This window comes from Talaromyces stipitatus, genomic scaffold, assembly GCF_000003125.1.
Source record: "Talaromyces stipitatus ATCC 10500 scf_1105507295511 genomic scaffold, whole genome shotgun sequence".
Classification (NCBI taxonomy): Eukaryota; Fungi; Ascomycota; class Eurotiomycetes; order Eurotiales; family Trichocomaceae; genus Talaromyces; species Talaromyces stipitatus.
This window is the reverse complement of record NW_002990119.1, coordinates 1168213-1182677: the sequence shown is the minus strand read 5'-3', so window position 1 is coordinate 1182677 and position 14465 is coordinate 1168213. Positions and strand designations below refer to the sequence as shown.

The 14465-nt window shown below is 45.1% G+C and overlaps 7 protein-coding genes across 7 annotated transcripts; 3 read left to right on the top strand and 4 right to left on the bottom strand.

The window, feature by feature from the left end:
• Positions 1-98: 98 nt before the first annotated feature.
• Positions 99-1175, top strand: TSTA_101490 (2-dehydropantoate 2-reductase, putative; the record flags this gene model as incomplete). Its single annotated transcript, XM_002486102.1, has 2 exons — positions 99-771; positions 823-1175. 2 exons carry the CDS (start codon positions 99-101, stop codon positions 1173-1175), a joined length of 1026 nt encoding a protein of 341 aa, XP_002486147.1.
• Positions 1176-1255: 80 nt separating this feature from the next.
• TSTA_101480 (uncharacterized protein) lies at positions 1256-2985 on the bottom strand (the record flags this gene model as incomplete). Its single annotated transcript, XM_002486101.1, has 6 exons — positions 2680-2985; positions 2034-2624; positions 1922-1979; positions 1803-1865; positions 1635-1746; positions 1256-1571 (listed from the first exon to the last, which is right to left on the bottom strand). The coding sequence occupies exons 1-6, from the start codon at positions 2818-2820 to the stop codon at positions 1256-1258; spliced, it is 1281 nt and encodes a 426-aa protein (XP_002486146.1). The 5' UTR covers positions 2821-2985.
• Positions 2986-3350: 365 nt separating this feature from the next.
• On the bottom strand, positions 3351-5229 carry TSTA_101470 (uncharacterized protein; the record flags this gene model as incomplete). Its single annotated transcript, XM_002486100.1, has 3 exons — positions 3351-4432; positions 4508-5034; positions 5114-5229. The coding sequence occupies 3 exons, from the start codon at positions 5227-5229 to the stop codon at positions 3351-3353; spliced, it is 1725 nt and encodes a 574-aa protein (XP_002486145.1).
• Positions 5230-5870: 641 nt separating this feature from the next.
• TSTA_101460 (alpha-L-fucosidase, putative) lies at positions 5871-8397 on the top strand (the record flags this gene model as incomplete). The annotated part of the gene is made up of 3 exons (XM_002486099.1): positions 5871-5966; positions 6030-7054; positions 7116-8397. 3 exons carry the CDS (start codon positions 5871-5873, stop codon positions 8395-8397), a joined length of 2403 nt encoding a protein of 800 aa, XP_002486144.1.
• Positions 8398-9712: 1315 nt separating this feature from the next.
• TSTA_101450 (uncharacterized protein) lies at positions 9713-11240 on the top strand (the record flags this gene model as incomplete). Its single annotated transcript, XM_002486098.1, has 4 exons — positions 9713-9821; positions 10468-10749; positions 10782-11023; positions 11085-11240. The coding sequence occupies 3 exons, from the start codon at positions 9713-9715 to the stop codon at positions 10955-10957; spliced, it is 567 nt and encodes a 188-aa protein (XP_002486143.1). The 3' UTR covers positions 10958-11023; positions 11085-11240.
• An 897-nt stretch (positions 11241-12137) lies between these two features.
• TSTA_101440 (allantoate permease, putative) lies at positions 12138-12657 on the bottom strand (the record flags this gene model as incomplete). Its single annotated transcript, XM_002486097.1, has 3 exons — positions 12138-12164; positions 12222-12445; positions 12498-12657. The coding sequence occupies 3 exons, from the start codon at positions 12655-12657 to the stop codon at positions 12138-12140; spliced, it is 411 nt and encodes a 136-aa protein (XP_002486142.1).
• Positions 12658-12750: 93 nt separating this feature from the next.
• Positions 12751-13959, bottom strand: TSTA_101430 (2-ketogluconate transporter, putative; the record flags this gene model as incomplete). The annotated part of the gene is made up of 5 exons (XM_002486096.1): positions 12751-12860; positions 12927-13225; positions 13285-13508; positions 13567-13620; positions 13696-13959. The coding sequence occupies 5 exons, from the start codon at positions 13957-13959 to the stop codon at positions 12751-12753; spliced, it is 951 nt and encodes a 316-aa protein (XP_002486141.1).
• Positions 13960-14465: the final 506 nt, after the last annotated feature.

Below are 14465 nucleotides of genomic sequence, written 5' to 3'. Positions count from 1 at the left end.
ATTCGTTAGCATCGCGGAAGACCCGCCCACCGTTAACATTGCTCCTACATAATCGGAATATGTATGACTTGTGGCTGCAGCGAAAGCAAACAATACGCATGAAGACGAATGGATTGGACGATAATAAGACGGGGTTCGATGTGAATGTCTTGGATAATAAAACTTGGCATTCTATACCTTACTGGAAAGAACGTGCAACGACGGAGACCAGCGACGAGGAGGAAGAGTATCCTCTACGACTTGAGCAGGACTTGAACGATGCTCCATCCTCCGAGAGAGAAGAACTTGATACATCATATACAGATGACGAGAAAATCGAGTGTTTGATAGTGACCACCAAGGCAACACATGCTGTCCAGGCAGTATCCTCCGTCAGTCACCGATTAACTCCAGACTCGACTATACTTTTCCTTCAGAATGGTATGGGTATCATCGACGAGGTGAATGAAGCTGTATTCCCCGATCCGAGTATCCGCCCTCACTACCTGCAAGGCGTCATTTCACATGGTGTCAAAAATCTACGACCATTTCACATTGAGTACACCGGTGTCGGAACCACTATCATGGGCCCGTTGCCGTCGTCGACCGACGCAAATATTCAAACAAAGGACTGGGCTCCATCCATAAAATACCTTTTGCGCACTTTGACCTTGACAGCGCCATTAGTGGCCGTCGCCGAAAGCCCCATCGGCGTTCTCCAATACCAACTTGAAAAGTTAGCCATGAACTGTGTCATAAACCCATTTACAGTACTGTTGGATGCGAAAAATGGTGAACTCCTCTACAATTACCACATAACTCGCTCAATGCGACTCTTACTAGCCGAAATTTCAACTGTCATCTGCGCATTACCAGAATTAGACGGTGTCCCCGGTGTCAAGGCACGGTTCTCTCCTGAACGTCTAAAGACGTTAGCAGTCAGACTGGCCAATGCGACAGCTGCAAATACGAGCTCCATGCTTCAGGATGTGCAGGTCATGAAAAGAACAGAAATCGAATACATTAATGGATACATTGTTCGTCGAGGAGATGAGTTGGGCATCAGGTGTGCTCTGAATTATATGATTATGCAGTTGGTGCTTGGCAAGAATCATATTCTCCGGCTTCGAGACGCCGGTGCGGTGCCGCTTAGTCCTTTGGAAGCCGAAGAGATGGAGGGCGAAGAGGATCTATGACGATGATTATGAATTATTCTCTTCATTTCGGTTATCCCCATGTATATTTACATCCCCGGTGTAGTCTTTGAATTGTATTATCAATCGGTCTTCGAGCTCACTCCCTCACATAGCTGTTTTATCTGCTCCCACCTTCCTATCAACACCTTAATCTTTGACTGTTTCGAGGCATCTTTCTCCTTTAAGAATATCTCTTCCATTTTCTCCAGTGTCACATTGGCCTCTTTGAGATAAATATCAATCCAATCTCTAATTATTGCATTGACTTTTGCAGAATTTGGTGGAATGCCATGGCCCTGGATGTAGTTCCTCCAACTTCGTCGAGACATGCATTTCATACTTGCTGCGACTTCGGTGCGGAAACAGGGGCCAGATTCGAGTGTGATTTGATAGTTTCTTTGTACGAAGCTTTCATCAGTGATACACAAGCGCGTTAACCGGAGTTGAGGAAAGCCTTACCCATAATATCTATGATGAATCAATTCCTCCTTTTCGGCAACTGTGAAGTCTTTAAAAATGATATCGTCCAGGAATAACGAATCAGATTTGTTATGATCGAGGTAGAATCCATCTTAATTATACGGTTTTATCAGCAATTGTTGTCTCAGAAAAAGATGTTACACGCACATTCAACGAAGAGAAAGTCATTTGGATGTGGGCCGTAACTCATGTATATCTCCTCCCCCTTTTCTAGATGATTTCAGTAAACAATAGAGCGCAATTGTATACGCCACATTGAGACTCACTGTAAGCTCTCATAGCTCGGAATGTATAATTCTTCCCATCAAATTTCACATCGCATTCCTTTTGGCCAATTGTCAGTATGCAAATTGGGATATTACAATGGACGAAACCTACCGTTTCATCAGTGTGATTGAAATAATCAGCAAACGGTACCATGGCAATAGCATCGTTTGTATCCTCCGGTGGTTCTGTTCCGGGCATCACATAATAAAAACACCTCGTATTAAGAACTAGCCAATGATATGAGAACGTCTCCCAGTCCGTATCTGGAAAGACAGCAAGAACATCTCGCCATGCATCCTGTAATCGCTTTTCTTGTTGAAAGAGAATGTTCTGATGTTTTGTCTCATATTCTTCCACAAGTGCCTTTTTGCGTATTGTGGTCCATGACCCTGATATTGATGGTGGTAGCTTGCCATCAGGAGGGTGATGAGTAGTTGCCGTAGGAGAAATTGGATGTTTCAACCCTGAACCTCCCAGTTCTTTTGGCCAGAGAATAGGCATTCCCTCTTCAAAATCAGAGTATGTTGGCCACGTAGCTTTCCACAAATCGTATTTCTTCAAGCAACGCGGATCACCATGTGTGAGATATGCTGCGAGAAGCCCTTGTATGGATATCCCACTAAACAGGTTGACAAAATCAGACGGTACGCTATCAACACTCAACATAGCTGATAATGGCACGTCAATCAACATTTCATGTTCCTATTCTTATGTAAGTGCCACGAAAGGGAATAGGAAACCAGGAGAAAAACCTTACTTGTATGTCCCGAGTCGCTATCATCCCCAAACCCCTCCCAGTAATTCTGGCGGGCTCTACCCCGTTTACTTTGACACCCTCATCAATGGCCCATTGCATAAATGCAGTATGCTGCCTGCCAGGTGAACTATGTGCTGACATCTTTCTATGCGAATCTAGATGTTATATCCGTGGGAAATAAGCTTGCTGATATCAGAACAGTATTCCGATATACTCCAATTCCCCGGGGCTCAGATGGCTATAATTTCATCGTTGCAGTCAAAATGAGCATAATACAGCCGATGATAAATGAGTCCTGTCGTTGATGAAATACTCATGATGGAGAGACAGTCAAGAATGAAGGTCAACAAAAAAGATAGTGGGGCTTGCCCTAACAATAGCCAATCATATAGGCCTTCTTTAATTTGACCAATCAAAACTGTTTGATATCGACTATTCCCGATTCGGCTGCTTTGAAAAACTTCCAGACTAGGAAGTACTTTATATCCTCTTTTCACATCGTTTATATCATGAACGATCTTTGAAAATTACTGTTTAGACACTGAGGTATTTGCCTTGCATCAAATTTTCTCTAACTGTTGCAGCAAAACCTGCAAAGAAGAAGCTGATCCGAAGTATTACAAATAGCATAAAAAATTGAAAATCGACAGATGGATTATTGACAGCTTTTTCTACTGGAGATCTATCACAAGGATGGATACAGCGAGTCCACCTAGGCCATTGGTTGTCAGAGCACCGTCCTTAACTTTCCACTCCGGAACCCCCCAAAGCGTGCTAACTGCAGACCAAGGCGAGACTCCCTTTGGTAGGCGGATAATCACTTCCCCAGCAAGATCCACATAATTCAAGTTTAATATACTCATTAACAACTGATCACCCTTGGCCCATGCAGCAACATCGATTCTATTACCCCCATACACATCAAGTTGTTGATTGATTGGAGCCCCGACTAAGAAGCCCGTCATTTCCTCACTCGTCAACACCGAAGCCAACGAATCAGTGACATTGAGGATCTCCGCCGACGTCGGGAAATCCCACATCACAATCCCTTTCGCGGCGTGATTGATACTTAGCATTGTCATGGTCACTTCTTCGTCAGCTGTAGGATATCGAGTCCAAAATGTTTCATTGCCAAATGCTTGCGGAGCTCCCCAGTGAGTCTTAGACCAGCCGATAATCTCATCAAAGTAGGCAAAATTGTCCAAGCGGTCAGAAATGTCCTCGAAGCTTCCATGACAGTCGTCGCAACCACAGCATCCATACGTTGTATTACACGGAGTGTCGTATACAGTAGACCAGCTGGTGTTGGTGGAGATAGGGTAGACGTCAGAGAGAATGATATCAGCACCAGATGCGTAATCCTCGTAGTAAAAATTGTAGCAATTTAGAGCTAATGACACTGGATGGTAAAGATCTAGTTGTCTGATGGTCTCGTACGCGATTGCGGTGGAGTTGATGGGGTTACTTTTCCCATCAGGTTCGTCGCCTGTATACCATAACAGAATTGATGGATGTGATCTTAGGTGGGTCACCTGGTCAATCATTGTAGTCAAGTTGGTATAGTCCCAGCGCACGTCGTACTGGAAATATAAACCTAGTTCGTCTGCTCGCTGAAGATAAGGCTCGAATTCATCCCAAGGAAAAGGGGAATTACCCAAAGCACCTGTTGGAACAATATGAATCACATTATACCCTCTCGACGCAAATTCATCGAGTGTTGATATGTTGGCGTCCCAGTAGAGGGACCATTGCACTGAGACGATATATCAGTTCAGAACTTTTTCTCATTGTTGATTAAAGCACGAGCAGGTATGTTCAGTATGCTCACCGTAATACGTGTAAGGGAAGATAGGTGTCCATTCGGTGTCCTTTCCCTTCATTACGGCGAGACCGCCATAAAGATGATCAAGACGAGTAGCACTTCCGCCATCTGTTCGCTGAGGCAGTCTATACAATTCTGTATTCGCTTTCATTTTTGATTCGGTGTTCCCGTGAGACACGGTTGCCACTACAGTAATATTGTATGGCGTCAAGCGCGGAGAGAATTTGGTAAAGTTGATGGGTATCTCATTATCATGGGAATCTAACGTAACGGAGTATTGCTTCGAGACAATTGAGATTCCATCAGACGTGATGTCAAGGGTCACATTGGATTTTCCTCGACCGGAAATAAAGTCAGCTGTGCCTGCCAAAGGTTCCCCCGTGAGATAAGAAACGGTAGCATCGACGAGAAGGCTCCCATCAACATCACTCTCAAGATAGATGTTCATCCGAGGTCTGACTTTAAGATTTAAAAGTGGTGTTGATGATCGGGGTGGTCCCTCAAACCATCCACCGGGTTTGAATGAAGCGTTGCTTTACGACAAATGGAGAAAGTTAATATATAACCATTTTTCCCTTTTCCTTCCTAGAATGAGATTTGGAACCGTCTTACCTTGCTCTATATGCTTTCCCACACCAAATGTCCACACCAGGCGGGTTGTTAAATGACAACACAAGTGGCATAGAGGCCAGCAATGCCAACGCACCGAAGTACTGTCTTGCCCACATTGAAATTCCTGACTCGATACCTCAAAGTCAAACTAAGTAATTTAGATATCCGGGAGAAAGATCCAGTTCTTATCAATCGCATTTCTACAATTCCCACCGGTAATTTAGGTCTGGCAATCACGCTCATCTCCCCCCGCACTATATGTATCTATCAGTTACGTTACGTCGCTCTGATAGCCTCGCGATCCTGAAGAATGTAACCGTGAGAGCTCTCAAATCTTACTGCCGGTATCATAGGCAGATGCTGAGAAGTAGACCCGCTGCCACGAGAATCGTTGGCGGTGCAGATCTTCTCTTGATATGAACAAAATGAACTTAGATACCGGCATACTCGGCTGAAACTCCGCAGAAAACAGGGCCATTTAAGCTTATCACACCAAGTTGTTTCGAATTCCCCACAAATCATGATAAGAAGCAACGGCTTTAACCGCTCAAAGCTTTTACGTACACTTCCCGATTTCGACAATGTCACTGTGCCATTCTAGGTGGGGATAATATAGATATGATGTGTACAGCAGAAGGCAAGAAATAACCTTGGAAGGTATCATGTTCGATTGGAAATGAAACCATCTTTAACGATGCAAAAGTTCACAGGTCTGCATGATCCGATATCCTTGTAATATATTGCGATACTTTGCAAAATGAAACTAGATAGTGCAGCCTTTTCAGTCCTCGGACTGACCTTGCTAACAGTAGCCCAGGCTGATCAAAATGTTCAACAGACGCTATCCAGCCAGGTCAGGGCAACACATAAAGCTCTATTGATATCTATGGATCGATTTGCTGACAAGCCACTGTAGTTGACATCCATTTCTCTGGCACCATATTTCAATAACAAGGCGTTTGGATCTCATCCTGGGTTTGCTGCATTTGATACATTGAATGAATCATATCCAGACCCCAGCATTATTGGTATCAAGGGATCATATACGTCAAAAGTGACAGGAATCACCTATGAGTTTCCCAGTGTCCGTCCTGCTGGTGTTCCAGACAACGTTATTTGCGAGGGTCAAATCATCACGGTCCCCAACTCCCGATACTTCTCTGCATCAATACTGGTCTCGTCAGATGTGGAACTGTCCACCGTCTCCGGAAATGTGACCTATACTTATTCTGATAATTCAACAATGGTATCGGAATTGCGTAGCTTACCCTGGTTCGCATTTTTGACCATCAATCGCGGTGAGATTATCTTCCCATTCCGATATACTGCAAATGGCAAGAATTTCAATACGACGCATATCTTTGAATATACTGCGGCTTTAGATCCAAGCAAAACTCTCAGCTCAATCACGCTGCCAAACACAAACAATGCCACAACAGGTAGACTGCACATCTTTGCCGTGTCCTTATGGAATGCGGCGTCCGCGTCGGCGCAAGTTCAAAATGTACGGCCAACCCAAAAGTGGACAGCGGAGGGTAATCAGGTAGTTGAAGTCACTATAAATAATTCAGGCCTCGATTGCATTTCTGGAGACGGCTTGAACATCTCCATTTCAATGCCTGGTGTCCAGACTCTGGAGCCAGGAAATATAAGGAGACTTTGCCCAGGCGACCAAAAGCGCGTGGATGTCGGCGTGAATGGTACAGGAAACGGCAAGGTGGATATTCTGCTCAGTCACAGCCGGTTCTCAGTGCAACAAGAATTTACCAATGTCTCTATCGGCTTAACAAAGTGGACCTCAGACCTGTCCAACCTTGCCCGGCATGAAAGTCCTCAATGGTATGACGACGCTAAATTCGGTTTATTTATTCACTGGGGCCCGTATTCGGTACCTGGGTGGGGGAATTCGACTCCTTATGAGAGTTATGCCGAGTGGTTTTGGTTAGCCTCCCTTACGGATTAAGTAGAGTACGCAAGGCACATAAGGACTGACAGTAAGCAGGTGGTATACCACACATAGAGAGGCCGACAAGTCGGACTTTTACAATTATAGATTGCGCACTTTCGGCCCTGACTGGAATTACGACGATTCTTTCGCCAACTTCACTGCTTCGAACTGGGATCCTAAGGCCTGGGTTGACCTGATCTACGCGTCAGGCGCAAAGTACTTTGTACTTACCACCAAGCACCACGACGGATTTGCCTTATTCAACACTTCAAGTACTACAGACCGCAACTCATTGCTTTACGGTCCCCATCGCGACATTGTGCAAGAGCTTTTCAGTGCTGCGGAGGCATACCAACCAGATCTTAGGCGAGGAACTTATTTTTCTCTTCCGGAGTGGTTCAACCCGGACTTTGGTCCGTATGGGTTCGCTCAACTACCTGGGAATACATCCACGAGCTGGCCAGGGATCATCGCACGAAATCCATACACAGGTCGCGACGAACCATACACAGGGCGACTGCCAATCAACGATTTTATCACCGACTTGATGGTACCTCAGATGGAGATACTAGCCTACAACTACTCGACTGACATCCTGTGGTGCGACTGCGGCGCCGCCAACGGAACAGCTCCCTTTGCAGCGGCGTGGTGGAATCATGCCCGTGCACAGAATAGACAGGTCACCATCAACTCACGCTGCGGATTAGCTGAAGCCGCTGATTTCGATACTCCAGAGTACATGACCTTTTCTTCCGCGCAGCGACGAAAGTGGGAGTCCAATGAGGGTATGGATCCTTACAGTTATGGATACAATCGTGCAACCCCCAACTCTTCTTATATGAATGCAACCACTATTGTGCAAGATTTAGTGGACATGGTTAGCAAAAATGGAAATTTCTTGCTGGATATTGGACCCCGTGCAGACGGAAGTATTGTCGAGGCTGAAGCAAATAACTTGCGAATGGCAGGGGAGTGGATTCATAGCCATGCTGAGGCTATATTCAATACCACCTACTGGTTCGTGATGTCCAAGATCGCAGACCAGGGGATCAGGTTCACTCAAACGAATGATGCTTTTTACATTCTGTTTTTGACAAAGCCAACATGCCCGGATATCTATATCGACGCTCCATTACCCTTGTTAAATGGGGACGTCGTCTCCGTCGTAGGAGAAAACAAATCAGAGCCACATATCACTTGGGAAAACTTACGAAAACATAATCAGAAAGGAGGCTCGTCTTCGGCACCTGGAAGTGGCTTCAGATTTCATATACCAGAGACTGCATGGGAAGGGGAAAAGTATTGCTGGGTGTTAAAAATCTCATACAAAGCATGACATTGAGAACGGTTTATGTCTGTTATGCTTCTGTTGGAGAACGATCAGGTTGACATGATATACTCCGTAATGGCTGTCTTCTTTTGTTTCTTACAAAGATTACCTACCTAGGTAAATATAGGAGGATGATACTGATTAAATCCTTTCAATTGAAAATTCTGCGAGTATATGCTATCTTAGAGGAGTGGAAAAGGGCGATCATAAACGAGATAAAACAGTCTTTGCCACCGATAGGCCGTTTTCAGATGTATGTCCGTAGACATTCCCCAAGAGCCATAATGGCCATAACTTGTCCGTACGGCATTGACGTGAGAGGAATTTAGAGAATTCAAGATCATTCCCAAGGGCGTTCCAAAGCTTGTATTTCGCAACTCCCCCTTTTCGTCCACGGTACCGAGGATGGCCGCGACAGCTTTTTCTGCACCAACGCGATAGTCCGGCCCGATATAACGCTTATGCACGGCTTTTGAGAATACCATAGGCAAAACCTGCAGTAGGTGATGATTCGGTATATGGTAGGTGATGGTACTGTTGGATTGTACGTAACAACCTTTAGCGGTATATCTCAACGTATCAAATTATGTATGCAAAACATATAGAATCTTTGACTCTTGTTGTTGTCAAAAGGGCGGCATTTGCCGGATTGTTGAGTTTACTCCAGGCCAATCCTGAATAGTATCTTACAACGACGGTCAAAGAAGAAGCGACTAGCAAGATTGTATGTATTGAGTTCTCTGAGGTCTTCTGTCTTCCATACCACAAAATAGCTTTCTTATATGTGCTCCGGCACGGGAATGAGCTCAATTCCTGGTACATTTCCGTGATCTACAATATGATATATCGACATTTCATGAAAAATTCCTCGGTGGACTACCGCCTGGCTAAACGCGGGATCCAGACTATTTGCACAGATACACCGCCACAGGCTCTGGTGCGACTGTGACGTCCAACAGGATAAGCCATGTTTTCACTAGGTGCTGTGCTGCAACCGAACCCTTCATTATCCCCAAGAATTGATCATCCATACTGAAAAGGGGAAAAAGAAAATCTCTCACAAACAAGCAATTCCGATCTGTAGCTGCACAATAGACACTTCCACCAAGCCTTGAACACCATGAAGATGGGCGATTGTGACAGATGTCCCGCGAGCTTGGCGACCCCATCAGGGCAGTCATTTGCGGAGGTGCTGTGAACGTGTAAGTTGAGCAGCAGCTGGTTGCATACTTCAAGAAACAGAAATACAAAGAGCATATGCACTGTCGATACAGCCACACACATAAATGACTAACCGTAATGTGATTGCAGGAGCGGGAGAATGCTTGGAATCTCTTTACCGAGCGGTGAGATGCAAGATATTGTCATGAGGAAAGCATACAAAAATGCCAGCCTAGATGCCTCCGGGACCGACTATGTTGAGTGCCATGGTAAGTGATGTCTTTTTAACGCTGTTCGTCCTTTTAGCAGAGTTGTATCCTAAGACATGTTTAATTATCTGTTTGTTGCCTGTTAAATCAATACTGACAGTGAGAATCGCATAGGCACCGGCACCCCGTTGGAGACCCCATAGAAAGGTCATGCTGTTGGGAAATTCTTCTCGCGGTATGAAGGGCTTCAGCTTCTGATCGGATCAATAATTGGATCTGCCTTCCCACCCTTTATGTTCCTACTCACAATCAGTCTTTATTGGAGAAAAAAATAATGCTAACCGATCCTGCGTGCTGCTCAGGTGAAAACAAACGTTGGCCACAGCGAGGCAGCCAGCGACCTTACATCCATCTTGAAGGTCACCAAGGCATTTGAGAATGGCCAAACACCCCCTTCATATGGGATAGCCAAGCTGAATCCAAAATCTAATCTGTCATTTCCAAGTCATGGCTCTGGACAGATAGGCCATCTCGTATGATCAGAACTAACCTGGTGTTAGTACGCTCGGAGGAATACAATTTGAAAGCGCTACTAAAGTCAAAAAATGGCCTCGAGCGCTGCGTCGTGGCAGTATCAACTCATTCGGCTATGATGGTGCAAACGGACACGTTATTCTCGAGTCTGTCGAGAGCTAACTTGGTCCAGAACATTTGCTCACCGTGTCTACAAATGGTGTCCCTGTAAATGGTGCTATGAATGGTGATACAAATGGTTTCAAGACGAATGCTACCCCTATAATTGGCGTCCAGGAGAACGGTACCGAAGATCAACAGAAATTTCTCCTGATGCCCATGTCAGCAGCGTCGACCAACTCACTGAAATTGCTCGTTCAACAAATATCCAATACAGTCTTGCAATCCGGTGACATTGGGACCCTACAGAGCATAGCTCATACTCTCTTTAAATGCCGTGATTATCTGCGATATTGTACTTTTCTACTAGCATTATACGGCGTTTAGGGAAGCACACAGTGACGGAGGATGATGCACCCTCCAAAGGAACAGTTGATCCCTTACTCTTCGCTTTTGTGTTTACCGGCCAGGGGGCACAATATCCTGGTATGGGCAAGGAGTTGGTGTCCCAAAGCCAGCACTTCCGTAACACCATCCGTGACAGAGGCTCTTGGAGCAGATAAATGTTTTCAAGCTAGCAGATTATCTCCAACTTCAACTAGACGAAAACAAAGGAATTACAGGGTTTGGTAGGTTCTATTTCCTTTCCATCGTTTTGAACCGGGCATCATTGTTAATAAATGTAAGTAGCTCCTGGAATGCTTGTAGATGCGGATGACACTGCAAAATCAATCTACTCGCTCAGCCTTTTTACCGCCCAACCAACTGTGTAGCTATGTTGAAAGCATTTCAAAACTTACAATCTAGAGACGAAGGAGTCAGGGGTACCAATTGCACTGTGCTTATTGCGCTCCTTGGATCAGAGGCCCCACTCAAACATGTCCCAGATATTTTAAAGGCGCTCAGTTATCTATGTGATACATGGTATCAAAGTAAATGGAGTGACAAATGGGTGAGTTGGAATGTTTATCTTTTTAAGTACCATTGCTTATATAAACCTAGGAGGTCCTAACAAGTGACAGAATGTTGAGCCTCAATATTCCATGATGCTTTTGATCCTAAAAGATCTATCCAGCCTACCTTGGGTCAGAATTGTGATGGGCTGTAAGGTTGATGAAAGGATCGACTTGGTGCCAAATATCTCACAGTCAATGAGTCCAGCTGGAACACACCTGAAATGATTTGGGTAGAGAAGGCGAGCGATGGCTCCAGCATCCTTGCGGAGACTTATTCTCTCGTTGGTTCAATCTGATAAACTGCTTAGTCTTGTTCTGACCGAAATCTATGTTACCCTCGCCTATATGTTTTCACACTTTGAAATCGTCAATCTGAATACAGGGATCAGTAATATCTAGTCGGCACATAACCTAAGTACGCCCTTCCTACCTCGAAATGCGAAAGAGCTCGGAGTTATGCTCGGCCTCGTCTAACTAAGCCGTAAAGCTGGCGATCATATCCGATTTATCTTTTAGAATTCCAACAGCCTAATGTGGTGCAGGACTCGGCTTTTTTCTAGCATCATATATTGCAATATTAGTCAGGTAGTCACTTCCTGCTATAGTGCAGCATGATGATTTCATATTATTCTAGACTACGTTGCCTTCTCGCTCTCCTTCTTGTTTGAACGCATCTCGATTTGTGGGTTACGAATTAAAGAATTATCGACTATATTCCAGACGGTTGCCTTTGTCTTCCATGTCCAACCTTGTGTCATACTAGGTATATACGTCTTTGTAGTCGTTGTCAATCACGATCAAAATTGACATTTTGCTGTTAGCAATTGTGTTAGCATCGGAATCCTCAAGATGGAACATTCAAATAACTTACTCGATCTGTGATATCTTCGAATGAGTGGGTAAAATTCCTATCCTCCGTAGCCTCTCCGCGCTCAATCATACAATCACGCTTCTTGTTCTGTGCAATATAATACGTGCGGAGAGCAAACAGCACGACTTCCAGTAACACAAAGCATACTAATACAGTGGCAAGAGCTGGAAAGTAGCGAGGGGCATCTTTGGCCTGATAAGTCTGTGACCCTATCGCATTTCCAACTGCCCAATAAGATGAAATTGCTCGCGATAACCACGCTCTTCTTGGTTTGACCGGCGACATTTCGAGTCACAAGTGACAGGGCTAGGCCTGCGCATCCCCAGTAAGCGATTATAATGTAATAAGCCAACAGCAGGCCAACGCGCTTGCTAGGAGCAAAGGGAACGGTCAAGAGTACAATGACACCGGCAATAGTTGGGACAACTGAAGCCATCATGGTAAAAATAGTCTGTTTGAATCGACGGTAGATCCACACAGATGAAAGCATTGCAATAAGTTGGACAGCACCCGCGACCATTTGGAGCAGTTAGGTTTGCCAAGTTGTGAAGCCGAAGGATTTCACAATGATATTGTTAAAGGCACCGAGGCCTCCAGAGGGAATAGTCAGGGTGAGTTGGATGAGAATGATTGCATAAACTATTCGAATAATTTTTCCCAATTAATAACCATTATGGGAGTCAGATGAAGTAAAGAAAAACTCACATTGAGGGTCAGTTAAAGCATCACATAGTTGCTCCTTACGAAATTGGCGGTTCTGAAGTCCGGTCCGGTTCTTGCGGACACGCTCAACCATGAGTTTTTTGTCCTCTTCACTAAAACAGTGCACCTTCATGGGCGAGTCGGGCATCCACCACGCGATAAAAAGTCCCCAAAGGACGGTCAAGATACCGTAAGACATGAACAAGGCTTGCCAGGACTTTACAGGCCCGGTGGAGGGTACAAATGAAAAACAGAAAGCCAGGAGGCCGCCCAGGATTTGATTCAAGCCATTCATCATGAACCTATTAAAGGCCCATATCAGAAAAGCTCAGCTCCAAAAACATGTTGCAGGTCTATTTACCAAAAAGTGACAGCCCCCGCCTGCTCTTCCCGGGTGTACCAGATAGATGACAAAAGGGTAAATGTTGGTTGAGTCGCGGCTTCAAACACGCCGAGGAAAGCACGGAGAGTGATCAAACCTGCGAAATTCTTCGTAGCAGCCTGTAGAGCAAGGACGATTCCCCACAAAATCACGTTTAGAAAAAGCCATTTGGCGATGGGAACTCGCTGGATGATGTAATTTTCCTATTACAGCTCGATCTCAGCTGAGATACTCCGATGCTAGGTCCAGGGGAATACATACCGGATACTCAACACACAGAATGATGAGATACAAGATCGTGGTCATCCAGGAATACTATTTTTTCTTTGCTTTGTTCAATGCCATTCTTATTCGCGCGCGTGAAATAGTGAATTTGAACTAGAATCTCACCTGCTGACCAACCAAATGTGCATCAGAGACAATGCCCATGATGGACGCATAAGACATAGTTCCCTTATCCAAGGTCTGAATCAGATACGTTATTGTCATGACCACCATCACACGCTTGTCGATGAGCCTTCTCAGCCGGCGACTCGTAGGTTTGTCGACTTCAACGACCTCCTTGTCGACAAGATCGTAGTTCATATGATCTTTTACGACTTCAACCTCCGCCGTTTGTGGGACCTCCAAATTTATATCGTCCGTCTTGGCCATAATAAAGGGAATACAGTAGACAATATGTTAAGAAATGGGAGGAGTTGTGGTGGTGAGAGCAAGAAGGTGGCTAACGAGGAGGGACTGGCCGTCCTCTTATTTACAGAGGAAGACACTCATGGCTTCAGGTTAACTACCTAGCTTAACTGCCGCGATCCAAGGATAGCCTCTCTTCTGTATGAATGACGAAGAAGTAAGGTTTGTTGCTTGTCCAACCCCGCATTGTCTGTGGGGACTCTGGGAGTCCGGGGAAGTGGAGGCGACTTCGGCACATCCCGGCGATTACCGGAGCTAGTGGGTCAAATAGTCAACTATCATTGGAAAACCAAAGGATGGTGCCGCATAACGGAGATAGCTACAGTGATGATTGGCTTGACCAGCACAATATAAAGGCCCATGCTAAATTAGTTTACTCCGACGACAACAGCTGTTGATTGGCCAGTAACTTAGTATATATTGACTTGGGGGTGCTAAGCTTCTGCCTCCTCGCCTTCTCCGGAATTTGC